The sequence below is a fragment of the Populus trichocarpa genome, chromosome 4 (genome assembly GCF_000002775.5).
Source record: "Populus trichocarpa isolate Nisqually-1 chromosome 4, P.trichocarpa_v4.1, whole genome shotgun sequence".
Lineage (NCBI taxonomy): Eukaryota > Viridiplantae > Streptophyta > Magnoliopsida > Malpighiales > Salicaceae > Populus > Populus trichocarpa.
In genome coordinates, this window is record NC_037288.2 from 20973562 (window position 1) to 20986666 (window position 13105).

The 13105-nt window shown below is 38.1% G+C and overlaps 2 protein-coding genes and 1 non-coding gene across 11 annotated transcripts; 2 read left to right on the forward strand and 1 right to left on the reverse strand.

Annotated features, from left to right (window-relative positions):
• The first annotated feature begins 572 nt into the window (after positions 1-572).
• On the forward strand, positions 573-3043 carry LOC127905268 (putative disease resistance protein RGA3). Its single transcript, XM_052452592.1, has 2 exons — positions 573-615; positions 726-3043. The coding sequence occupies exons 1-2, from the start codon at positions 573-575 to the stop codon at positions 3041-3043; spliced, it is 2361 nt and encodes a 786-aa protein (XP_052308552.1).
• Positions 3044-5891: 2848 nt separating this feature from the next.
• LOC127905211 (uncharacterized) lies at positions 5892-7801 on the reverse strand. Its single transcript, XM_052452270.1, has 2 exons — positions 6363-7801; positions 5892-6078 (listed from the first exon to the last, which is right to left on the reverse strand). Exons 1-2 carry the CDS (start codon positions 7366-7368, stop codon positions 6041-6043), a joined length of 1044 nt encoding a protein of 347 aa, XP_052308230.1. The 5' UTR covers positions 7369-7801; the 3' UTR covers positions 5892-6040.
• Positions 7802-7897: 96 nt separating this feature from the next.
• Positions 7898-12893, forward strand: LOC18098080 (uncharacterized). 9 transcript variants are annotated; one of them, XR_008059020.1, is made up of 12 exons: positions 7898-9009; positions 9132-9198; positions 9417-9499; positions 9585-9742; positions 9848-9922; positions 10283-10474; positions 10575-10828; positions 10956-11184; positions 11596-11692; positions 11779-11907; positions 12368-12510; positions 12591-12893. It is a non-coding gene; the product is annotated as an uncharacterized LOC18098080 (transcript). The 9 variants fall into 9 exon arrangements; XR_008059019.1 differs by having other exon boundaries at positions 9607-9742; XR_008059018.1 differs by having other exon boundaries at positions 7899-9009; positions 9619-9742.
• The last annotated feature ends 212 nt before the right edge of the window (positions 12894-13105 follow it).

The following is a 13105-nucleotide window of genomic DNA, read 5'->3' on the forward strand; positions in this document are numbered from 1 at the left end:
ATTTTTTTTTTAATTTTCTTAGATATTAAATTACCCTACTGCTTCAAATACATCCAATAACTACTAAATGAACATATATAAATGATATAAGAGCCCTTAAGTTAAAGACAATTGTTTTTATTTCTCAAAGATAATTAAATAATTTACTTTCTTTAAAATCAGAATAAAGACTAAAAGGTCCCTAAATCAAAGTGATTTTTGTATTTTTGTTTTTTTTCAAGGATAATAAAGTAATTATATTGTTCAAAGAAAACACAAAAATATTGTCTAGCTCATAGTTTTGAAACCAGGCCCGGCCTGGCGGGTCGACCCGGGATCCGGACGACCCGAGGCTGGAATCGGGCCGGGTTTAAGAAAAAATAGAGAAAGTCAAAATCTAAAGTGACCCTGCAAGACCTGGTCAAAACCTAATTGTAACCCGTTGATTTTTTTTTATTAAAACAATATTATTTTAATTTTTTTAAAATATTAAAATTAACCCGAGTTTTGTACCAAAACTGTCGGATAGCTACTTCCTTAGTAATGACTAATGTATCCTATTAAAAATTTCATCATAACCAGAGCCACGAGTCATGCTACTTTTTGCACCGACAGATAAAATTAGCCTTTTAAAAGGTTGATGTCTTTCAGTATCGAGTCTAATTTCACCTCTATTGTTTCCAAAACTTTCAAAGCATTTCTTCCTTATCATTAATAGTTACCTAAGAGAAAATATGGCTGAGGAGATTTTGAAGAGGTTGGTTCACTTGCTGCAGCTCGTGCAGCTCAGGGGTTCAATATTGCATGGGGATTTAAGGGAGAGCTGGAAAAGCTGATGTCAAACATTCAAGCAGTGCTACAAGTTGCTGAAGAAAGACAAATTACGGTTGATATGTGGAGGTTTTGGTTGGATGAGGTTCGAGACAGAGCTTACCAAGCTCAAGATGTGCTGGATGAGCTTGGTTATGAGATTATTCAACGGCAGCTAGAGACTCAAGACAGTATGAAAGGGAAGGTATGTAGCTTCTTCTCTCTCTCCAACCCAATAGCATTTGGTCTGAGGTTGACCCAAGAACTTCAAAAGATCAATGAGTGCTTTGATGAGCTTCGAGAAATAGCAACTTCGTATGGGCGTATAGTTCTATCTGCAGATACAACTCCTCAACCTAGACGCCACTCAATGACAGACTCTTTCTTTTTCCTCTCAGAAGTTGTCGAAGGAAGGGGTGATGATGTCTCTAAAATTATTAACTTGTTGATTAGTTCTTGCAGTCAACGAGTTCTTTCTGTCATTCCTATAGTGGGAATGGCCAGGCTCGGAAAGACTACTGTAGCAAAAATGGTGCACCGAGAAGTTAAAGACAGAAAACTTTTTGATGTAACATTTTGGATTTGTGTTTCTGATAGTTTTGACGATGAATGGATTTTAGGAGAAATGCTGCTAACTCTTGATAAAAACACTGATGGGATAACTGGAATGGATGCAATAATGACACATCTTCGAGAAGAGTTAGAGACTAAAACATTTCTTCTCATACTTGATGATGTGTGGAACGAAGATTATGAGAGGTGGAAGATTTTAAAGGATTGTCTATTAAAAATTAGTGGTAATAATAGGAATGTTGTTGTTGTTACTACTCGTAGTAGACTAACAGCATCAATAATGGAGAGTCAGACTGCATGTAGTCATGAGCTGAAACAACTGTCAAATAATGAATGTTGGTCAATTATTAGGGAAATAGTGTCTAGAAATGGAGAGTCGATTCCTTCAGAATTGGAGGCTATCGGAATAGATATTGCAAAAAAGTGTGGGGGGGTGCCAGTAGTTGCTAGAGTTTTAGGGAGTATGTTGTTTCGTGAAAAGGACAAGGATAAATGGAGTTCAATAAGAGACAGTGATGCTGTTGAGATGTCAAGACACTATGATCAAGTTTTACAACTATTGAAATTAAGTTTCGATCATTTGCCTTCTACTTCTCTGCAACGCTGTTTTTCTTATTGTTCTATTTTTCCTAAAGATTTTGAGATTGAAAAGGAGAAACTGATTCAGCTTTGGATGGCTGAAGGGTTTCTTGGGTCATCTGTTCATTGGGAGATGGAAGATGAAGGAGATAGAAACTTTAATGTCCTGCTTGCACGTTCGTTTTTCCAAGATTTCCAAACGGATGAGCTTGGGAATGTAATGTGTTGCAAGATGCCCAATCTTGTGCACGATCTAGCTTTGATGGTGACAAAATCGGAGACAGTGATTCAGAAGCCTGGCTCAGCTATAGACGGTACATTTATAAGACATCTAAATCTCATTTCTTCTGATGAGAGAAATGGACCAACATTTCTATATGATGGTAGAAAATTGCGTACATTATTCTCAAGATTCCTTGACAAGTCTTGGGAATTTAGAGCTTTGCGAAGTCTGACCTTGAATGATGCTCGTATGACAGAGTTGCCAGATTCAATTTGCAGGCTGAAACATTTGAGGTATCTCGACGTTTCACGAACAGATATCAAAGCGCTTCCAAAATCCATCACGAAGCTCTATCATTTGCAAACCTTAAGATTCAGCGACTGCGGGTCACTCATAAAGCTTCCCAACAAAATGGAATATTTGGTGGGCTTGAGACATATTGACTTTAGTCATACGCCAGCTGATGTTGGATGCTTAACTGGTCTTCGATCACTGCCATTCTTTGAAGTGGGTCAGGATAAGGGCCACAAAATTGAAGAACTGGGATGCTTGAAGGAACTAAGAGGGAGGTTGAGAATAGTCAATCTGGAGCATGTAAGAGACAAAGAAGAAGCCAAGGGAGCAAACCTGTCTGGAAAAGAAAATATTAACACATTGGTATTTGTATGGAGTTCAGAAAGAGAAAGCAGCAGCTCCAGCATCAATTACAAGGATGTGTTGGAAGGCCTCCAGCCTCACCCAGACATACGAAGCTTAGAGATTGAGAATTATCAGGGTGATGAATTCCCACCATGGTTTTTGATGCCAATACTCAATAATTTGGTGGTGCTGAAATTGAAAGGCTGTAAAAAACTTCCTCCAGCAGGACTGTTAAAATAATTAAGCTCAAACACGAAAAGGAGGCTAGAATTCTGAATAATATGTATATTATGAGTGCTTAGTCTTAACCTAAATACAAACAAAGTATATATAGGTTAAACTGAAAGTACTATTCTACCCTTAATAAATAAGACCACATAAATATTATTTAACATCTCCCCTCAAACTCACGATGCGGCAGCTACAAGCATCGAGAGTTTGCCAACCAGAAAACGAAAACGAGAGATGGAATGCGCCTTGGTAAAGAAATCTGCAATCTGCAAGGAAGAAGGAACAAAAGGCAAAGCAATGGTGCCATGTTTGAGATGATGACGAGTAAGATGACAATCGATCTCAATGTGCTTAGTGCGCTCATGAAAAACCGAGTTATGAGCAATCTGAATAGAACTCTGGTTGTCACAATACATAGGAGTAGGATGAGAAAAGGAAACTCCCATATCAGCAAGTAACCAACGTAACCAAACAATCTCTTTGGTAGTAGATGCCATGGCACGATATTCTGCTTCGGTGGATGATTGAGAAACAATAGATTGTTTCTTGCTCTTCCAAGAAATAAGAGAATCACCTAAAAAGATACAGAACCCGGTAACAGACTTGCGATCTGTGGGATCACTACCATGATCAGCATCAGAGTATGCACGCAACTCCAATGATGAGGTGGATGAAAGTAAAAGACTCTGAAAAACTGTACCCCGAAGATATCGCAAAATACGAAGAACAGCTGCCCAGTGAACAGTAGTAGGAGAAGCAACAAACTGACTAACAACATGAACAGCATATGCAATATCTGGACGAGTAATGGTGAGATATACCAAACTCCCAACAATAGTGCGGTATAAAGTAGGGTCTATCAAAGGTAAACCATCAGAAGAAGAGTACCTTGCGTTAACCTCAATAGGAGTATCTACAGTCTTGTTATCAGTAAGTCTAGCCCGCTCAAGAATATCTGCAACATATTTCGACTGAGAAAGAAGGTAACCTCTAGGTGAGTATGCTACCTCAATACCCAGGAAATATCGAAGATAACCCAAATCCTTCATTTCAAATCGTCTAGCCAACTTTGTCTTCAAAACTGAAATACCATCAATATCATCACCAGTAATAATCATGTCATCAACATATAAAGACAGAATGATACGACCTGCATCAGTGCACTTAATAAAAAGAGCAGAATCATGACTGCTAGAAACAAAGCCAAGAGACGAGATCACAATAGAGAATTTCTCAAACCAAGCACGGGGTGCTTGTTTGAGACCATATAATGCTTTCTTAAGCTTACAAACATATCCAGAGTCATGTGAAATACCAGGAGGGGGTGCCATATAAACTTCTTCTTGAAGATCTCCATTCAAGAAGGCATTTTTAACATCAAGCTGATAAATATGCCACTGACGAATCGAAGCTACGGCAATAAGAGTACGAATAGTAGTCATTTTTGCAACCGGGGCAAATGTCTCCTCATAGTCCATACCATACTGTTGAGAGTATCCTTTTGCAACCAGCCTAGCTTTGTATCGCTCAATAGACCCATCAGAATTAGTCTTGATCTTATACACCCAACGACAACCAACAACACTCTTACCAGGAGGTAGAGGAACCAGATCCCAAGTATCTGTCTTATGCAAAGCAGAAAGTTCCTCATCCATAGCTTGCTGCCAAAGCGGATCAAGAATTGCCTCTTTATAGGAAGAGGGCTCAAAGAGACAATGAATAGAAGCTAAAAAGGAAGTAAATGATGAAGAATAACAAGAATAAGCAAAATCTGGTAGTTTTGTGGACTTACGAATGCGGATGGACTGACGTGGAGGTGGATCCACAATCTCAGATGAAGCTTGAGGGGCTGTAGATGAGAATGGAGCTTCAGGTGTGCCAGAGAGTAAAGTACCAGTACCTGCAGAGTTATGAGTACAAATTGATCGAACATAGGGAGAGGTATCATTACCAGAATCCTCAGAAAAAGGATCTATATGAATAAGATCAGATTTTGTCAGGCTATGAGTAGTGGATGGAATAGAAAAGAAAGGTATATGCTCAAGGAAGACAACATGACGAGACACATAAAGTTTCTGAGTTATTGGATCAAAACAACGATACCCCTTTTTACCTTCACCATAACCCAGAAAGACACAAATAGCGGATCGAGAGGATAACTTACTGCGTTCTACATGAGGACGAAGAACGAAACAAGTACAACCAAAGACTCTAAATGAGGAATAATCAGGGACATACCCATATAACTTTTCGAAAGGAGATAGACCCGAACTATGAGAAGATGGAATTGTATTAATCAAACTTACAGCAGTAAGAACAGCTTCTCCCCAAAACTCACTAGGAACAAAACCAGACAACAAGAAAGAACGAGCAGTTTCGACAATGTGCCTATGTTTTCTTTCAGCAACACCATTTTGCTCAGGAGTATCTGTACATGAAGTTTGGTGGATGGTTCCATCTAAGGCAAGCATTTGACAAAATTTATTAGAGGTGTATTCCCCACCCAAATCACACCTAAAACATTTGATCACAGCAGAATGTTGAGTTTTGATAAGAGATCGAAAAGCTGCATATATCTCAAAGAATTCAGAACGATGTTTCATTAAATAAACCCAACAATAACGAGTATGATCATCAATAAAAGAGACATAATATCGAGACCCTCCTTTTGTGGCAACAGGAGAAGGTCCCCATACATCAGAATGAATCAAATCAAATGGTGAAGATGAAACAGAAATACTTCGATTAAAAGGTAAAGCAGAAAATTTTGCCAGTTTACATCCACTACAATCTGAAATGTCACAAGTTTTCAAATTTCCTAAAGCTCCTGTGGATGCCAAAAATCTCAAACGAGAAGACGAAACATGACCTAGACGGGAATGCCATAAATAAAAACTAGAAGATGAAAGACTCAAACGAAAGGAAGACAAATCAACAGTAGTAGTAGCAGCGGCAGCAGCAGCAACTGGCACTTTTAACTCATCCAGAATATATAGTCCATTCTCCCTACGGCCTGTCCCAATCAGCTTCTGAGACTGCAGATCCTGTACATAACAAAAAGAACCAGAAAACATGACTAAATAATCACCAGAATCACATATTTGACCAACAGACGCAAGATTCAATTTGAGTTTTGGAATAAGATAAACATTAGGGAGAGACAAGTGAGGTGTGACAACAGAACCAACACCTGCTAAGGGCATAGGAGTGCCATCAGCAGTCATAACAGGAATGGAGGACAAAGGGGACACAGAGGTAAAAGATGAGGAATCTAGAGACATATGATGGGAAGCACCAGAATCCAGGACCCATTCAGAGTGTGACATACCTGAGGAACTATGAGGCAACTGACCTATGGAAGAAGCGGACATTGCTTGTGGCTGCAAGGAGAGAAACTTCTGAAATTGTTCAGCCAAAGTATTAGGATCGGTAATAGAGCCTGGTGAAGCTACTGCTGCAGTATTGTGGTGTGGTGGTTTATAACCCTGAGGTGGTCGATGAACATTAGATTGTGACTGACTGCCAGACTTCCAAGCTTGATTCTGTTGTCTCAACTTAGGACACTGAGCCTTCCAATGACCTTTCTGCTTACAGAAACTGCACTCATCGAAGCCAACCCTTGTGTAAGGCTTATTCTGATGATTAGAGAATGGCTTAGAAGGTACTGCTAGTACAGAAGGATTTGAAGCAGAAAGAATTCCCTTTTCAGAATAAGACTGAAGACGTATTTCTTCAGCCAATAACTCACTGACAACAGAGTCAACAGAAGGCAGTGGAGAACGATGCAGAATTGAACCTCTAAGTCCTTCAAAATCATTGCGAAGTGCTGTTAAAAACTGTACCAATCGTTGCTGCTCTCTACGTTCAATATAAGCACCACATGCTTTTAATTCTGCCGATTCTGTAAGAGCTAATTGATCCCAAAGATCTGTCATGGCAGAATAGAACTCCTGAATACTCATATTCTTCTGGTGAAGAGCTCGTATGTCATTCTCTAACTGATACTGTTTTGCAAAATTTGATTGCGTGAATAACCTTTGCAGATGATCCCAAACCTCCTTTGCTGTCTCATACTTCGCCAACTGTGTACCTATAGAATGCTCAACAGAATTGTTGATCCAAGTAATGATCTTTGCATTGTTTGCTTCCCATGCATCTATCGAAGCAGTATCTCCTTCTTCAGTATTCTTAGGTACCACATAAGCTCCACTGACATATCCCCACATCTTCTTACCCTTAAGAAAATTTCTCATTACATAGCTCCAATACGAATAGTTCTTCCCATCCAACCTCACACTCACAGACTGAAGCGAATCATCTCGTTCAGTAGCCATAATCAACAATCACAGAGAACCAGAATGCAAAAGCAGCGGAAAACAAAATACCAAATTGCAGAAACTGAACAGAGATTGCAGAAACTAAACAAATATCTTCTCAAAATTATACGATTACTCCAAAACACAGAACAAATTTGCAGAAACTGAACGCAAATACCAAATTGCAGAAGCTGAAGGGAAGACGAAATACCAAAATAATTGCAGAAACTGACGAAATATCAAATTTTGCAGAAGCGGAAGACAAAATCTCAGTCCAAAAAATTTGTTCAAACCAGCTCTGATACCATGTTAAAATAATTAAGCGAAGCTGTGTTCGGGATTAAGCCTCGTTCCATAAAACCAGCTCTGATACCATGTTAAAATAATTAAGCTCAAACACGAAAAGGAGACTAGAATTCTGAATAATATGTATATTATGAGTGCTTAGTCTTAACCTAAATACAAACAAAGTATATATAGGTTAAACTGAAAGTACTATTCTACCCTTAATAAATAAAACTACATAAATATTATTTAACAGGACATCCTTCTCATCTTCAAATTCTTGAGATAGAAGGAATGGATGTTGTGGAGATAATAGGTGAGGAATTTTATAGCAGTGGTGGAATGGAAGTAGCATTTCCTTGCCTGGAAGAGTTGAACATTAATGGGTGTCCCAAGTTAGAAAGCATTCCATCCATGAGCCATCTTTCATCAAAACTTGTAAGATTGACAATCAGAGACTGTGATGCATTGAGTCATATATCTGGCGAATTCCAAGCCTCTGCGAAATCTCTTAAATATTTAACCATAAGGCGTTGTTCCAACCTGTCATCCATTCCAAGCCTTCAAAGCTGCATAGCTCTGGAGGCATTGTCTATTTCTACGTGCTACAATCTGGTATCGCCTGTTTTTCTAGAATCGCGTTCTCTTACAAGTGTATTCATTGGTTGGTGTGGAAAAGCAAGTGTTCGAATTAGTTGGCCACTATCCTACGCAAATATGAAGGAATTGAATATCGAGATCTGCGGGGAGCTTATCTTCTCTGATGATTTACATGGACGAGAAGTGTGGCCTTCTCGTTTTCAATCACTAGTCATTAGATGCTGTGATCAATTCAAGTCAGTTCCTGATGGTTTAAAAAGAAGACTGCATTCTCTTGTTCGATTAGATATCAGCTGGTGTCGAAATTTAAGTCATATTCCGGAAGATTTCTTTTGCGGCCTCAACCAATTGAAGGGATTGCTGGTGGTTTCTCGCAGGAATTGGAGGCATTTCCTGGAATGAATTCAATCCAACACCTAGGTGGCTCCCTTGAAGAGCTTAAGATAATTGGGTGGAAGAAACTGAAGAGTCTACCACATCAACTTCAACACCTCACCTCCCTTACGAAATTAAAGATCTATGGTTTCAACGGAGAGGGATTTGAGGAAGCATTGCCAGATTGGCTGGCCAACCTTTCTTCTCTTCAAGAGCTTACAATTTGGGAATGTCAGAATCTCAAGTATCTGCCAAGTTCAACAGCCATGCAAAGCCTCTCCAAACTAACACGTCTGATAATTAGGAGCTGTTCGCTTTTGAAGCGAAATTGCACGGAGGGCAGTGGGTCTGAGTGGCCCAAGATTTCTCATATCCCACATATCGATTTACCATAGTGAGGTAAGTTTGAATTTCTATAAATCTGGCTGTCTTTAATTATATTTATTTATATTAAATTTAATTCGTTTAATTTCTTTCTTTTTCATTGCATTGATTAATTGCTTGCACAACAAATTTTCTAGGAATAAGCGCAACTCACCCAATTAAATAAATAGTAAGGGAGCACAATCTTACTACCAATTTCCTCAGGTTGGTTCTTCTCTTCAAACTTTTTGGGTTTATATGACTCTCCAATCATTTTTTTCTAATTTTTTGTTTCATTTTTTCTGTTCATCTGATTTTTTTATGTTTTTGTATAAGGTCCCTTTTCTATGCAAAGCTGATAATAATTGATTCCTATCTTTATAATTTAATTGAATAATTTCAAGCTTCAACTCAGCTGGATTTTTTGCTGGCTTAATCTTTAGCAGAAACGGCAGATGAAGATCTAGTGCAAAAGAAACAAGGGCTCTGTGCTGCGCAGCCAGCCCCTCGCTTTGATTTCTGATAGGTATTTGGTTGTTTGCATCTTTCCATTAAAATCCAATCTCCATAGTTATGGTGATATTGTACGTAATTATTGTTATGATTACTAGTATATTTTAAGGAGAAAAACAGTTTCTTGTTCAGTCAACCAAACAAGAGCGGTTCATTTCACGAGCAACCGGTCAAGAAACCTTCAATTGTGCATCCCTCTGACATTTTAAGGAAACGTCTCAGCCTGTAGAAGGGTTTAATCATCTGGGTTTTTTTGGTAAGTCTCAAGCATTTGAAGATGTGGATTAGTGCTGCCAATTATTCAACTTTGCTGCATTAATTGCATTGCTGATATTAGTGATCGTCCTTCTCTTCCAATAAGATTGCACAGAATAGTTTGGAAGCTTCTGGTGGACCAAATGGTGGAAGATGGTCTTTTATGGTGATCCTTTATGAGGTAAACATGTAACCAGAACATTAATCAATTAGCAGTTTTGAAGTGTATATTTACGTTTCTTTTTGTTAGGCAAAAAGGTAGTGATTATCAAGACTGGTGGAAAGTTAGGGAAATTTTTGGTTTGAACACTTTAGTGATTTATAAATATGTTGGGTTTGAACTAATTGTCTTCGGTATTTTGACAACTTCTATTCAACTTTTGTTTCAATTCATTAGCGAGGCTTGCTTTGCTAAGCATAAACTCATATGCAGATTATACAATGAATCAGCCTCTCACATGTCCTACTTTCCTGCACTTTTAGACTTCTACTTCATTTCACTAGCTGCAATTCTGAATCCAAGAGGTTTTTTCTTATTCAGATGGTTACTAGCTCAACCAGGTGAAAGCATTTTGATGCCGGCAAGGACAAGGGGAAGAGCCTTATGTAGGGGACTCGGACTGGATAAGGCAAGAGCAGCTTTTTGTTAGTAGCTGAAAGACGGAGACCAGAACTAGATGCCAAAGAAGCCCAAAAATCAGGGCTACGTTTTCAGAAATGCGAGTTGGAAAAGGTCAAGGGGACAAAGTCTTCTTGAGATCGTTCAACAATGAGTTAATATTTATGCTTATCAGTGCAAGCTCTGCTCATTAATCCAGCATGGGGTTTTGCAGGAGGAGATACGTGCAATTCTTTTGAGTTTTGCTGAACCAGGAGTTCTTATTGTGGGATTATGTGGACAAAGAAACAATGCTTCCAAGTAACTCTAGCAACTCAGAGATTCAGTGTGATGAAGGATTTGCTGCTGTTATTTGAAACAACTTCTGATTTGAATGCTCACTAAGCTGGTTTTTTTTTACATAAGAAGCAGAAGAATAGAGGTCCATGCACGGACGCACATTGCTTCATTTGACCAGCTCAGTTTCAAGTGAGTTACAAAGACTCTTCTCTGCTCAACTGACCAGGATGCTATTAGGCCTCTGAATAAGCATTTGGTTTTTTGCATATTTCTATGAAAATCCACTCCATGATATTGTATGTAATTATATTTTCAGGAGAAAAATACGTTCGTGTTCGGTCAACCAAACAAGAGTGGTTCATTTCACTAGCAATCGCAAAAGAATAATAGAATTTTTCTCAGAGGTGCCCATGTTTCTCCTGATTCTAGGTCCTGGAAGGAATAGCAATCGTCATCCATCAAGAAAACTGTCAGCACACCTTCCTTCAACTTGTAAACATCTCAGCCCCACATTCCATAAGGGTTTAATCATCTTCAGGTATTTGGTAGGTGTCATGGGTTTGGAGATATGGATCATTTTTCTCTGTGAATTCCATTGCTAAAATTAGTCTCGGTCATTCCTTTCAACCACAGAATAGTACGGAAGGTGCAGGTAGAGCAACTGATGGCAGACGGTCTTTGGTTTGAGGCAAGCATATAACCAGAAATTGGCAATGTCTTAAAATCCTTTCCAACTTCATTTTACACCCCAGTTTAATAAATCTTTGTCAATCCTTCCAAGTATCTGGATCTTCATGAACCACATCTAGTGAGCTTGTCTTGAATATGTAGTTTGGATTGGGAAATGGGTTGTTGAGCTGTCTTGGGAGTTGGGCTCTGTTAGGATCTTTGTTTTGCAAGATGGCTTAACTGGTAAGATGAAGTTATGTGTTGACTGTTTTCCTTCTCTTTGGCAGAGATGAAAATCTGCAAACTGACCATTACCTAAACGTCCCTCGATGGATGACCAAGGAATCGATGGATTCCAAATCCACCACTTCTGATCTTAGAAAGGTATATTTTCTTTGCTACATGTTTTTAAGATTTTATCTAAGCACTGAACAGTAGAAGTATTATGCGTGTGTCTTCGTGATATACAGAAGGGAGGATTTTCAGATGCTTTGAGAAACTTGGCTCACCTGTTTCACTCCCTTTAGATGCCAGAAGTTCTGTAATCAGCGCTTAAGTGATCAAAACAAGATGAGAAATCTGGAATTGGATTCAGTGAGGTGTGGTTCTTAAATTTCTACCTCTATAACATGCTTATTGATTAAAGGAGAAAATTGTTTTAGATTATTTTAACAACTTTATAATGTGACGGGATATGCATATTCTTCCCATTCTAAATGTCATCCGTTCCTATTCCACTAGCTGATTGCATGGTGTCATGCTGGTTTCTGGTTCTTCATTACTGCATATAGTTCCAAACTTGTTTCTTTTTACAATTCTATTTACAGTTATGGATCATTTCCATAAGCTGAGGGAATTTTTTAATCACACATACAGGCTTTTTGGGTTTTCTATGCATATGCTATTTACAAAAAAATTCTTCGGAAGATGCATATGCTAATTACTTTAATTATGGCATTCAACCCTTTAGGTGCCTTGCTACTGATTTTAACTATCACATTTCAATCATCTGTCTCACCAGAGTTTCTATTCCTTCTGTTTCATTTCAAAAATTGGCAGGCTGGCTTGATCTTCAACAGACATGGTAGGTGAAGATGCAGTGCAGTCTCTGTAGCAAAGATAAGGTCTCTGGATTCTTTCGATCTATTTCAATAGAAAACTGTCTATCCTGCTCGCAGTAGAGATTGTAAAAGGAGAAAATGGTGTGTATATATTTTGACATTTACTTCATGTCTAGTATAGTATAGTATACATTAATGTCTTTTCATTGATCTTATTGCAGCAATGTAAAATGTCTTCTGGTTGTACTTCAAATTCTGATACTTCATCGGCCCAAACATCTCATTCCGTCGACATTTTATTCATTTTATTCAAATTTTGCTCGGACATGGAAAAGCTCAATATATTCATTGTACTAAAGTGAAGGTGCTGACAAGGATGCATCTATATGTGTTACATTGATTTTCAATGTACTTTTACATGTAACTTGAACTATAATATTATGAAATCTTGAACTTTTTAGTAATAATTATATTGTTTGTGATGAAATACCTATCAAAATAATAGGATTTGAAATTGTAATTAATTAATTGTTTTGTCCCTTGGACTTGTAGTTTGCTTAGTTGCCTTTATTAAATTGTGCTGAAGTGTTCGTCAATTAATTTCTTTTTTTAGCATGTTGTTCTTTTATCTTTTATCTTGTTAAATTTTTTAGCAAAGTGGATTGATGAAAACAATTTGCAATATTTATCTTTTTTGGACCTAGACATTATAGTGATTTGTAGTGTGTATGTGTAT

What these genes read in the sequence shown, in the direction of transcription:
- LOC127905268 (XM_052452592.1), top strand. Translation starts at nt 573, where the DNA reads ATGCTACTTTTTGCACCGACAGATAAAATTAGCCTTTTAAAAG. An exon ending in TAAAATTAGCCTTTTAAAAG is followed by an intron (nt 616 to 725) that starts GTTGATGTCTTT and finishes ATGGCTGAGGAG; the next exon opens with ATTTTGAAGAGGTTGGTTCA.
- LOC127905211 (XM_052452270.1), bottom strand. Translation starts at nt 7,368, where the DNA reads ATGGCTACTGAACGAGATGATTCGCTTCAGTCTGTGAGTGTGAGGTTG. An exon ending in GTTGCCTCATAGTTCCTCAG is followed by an intron (nt 6,079 to 6,362) that starts GTATGTCACACT and finishes TGTTATGTACAG; the next exon opens with GATCTGCAGTCTCAGAAGCT.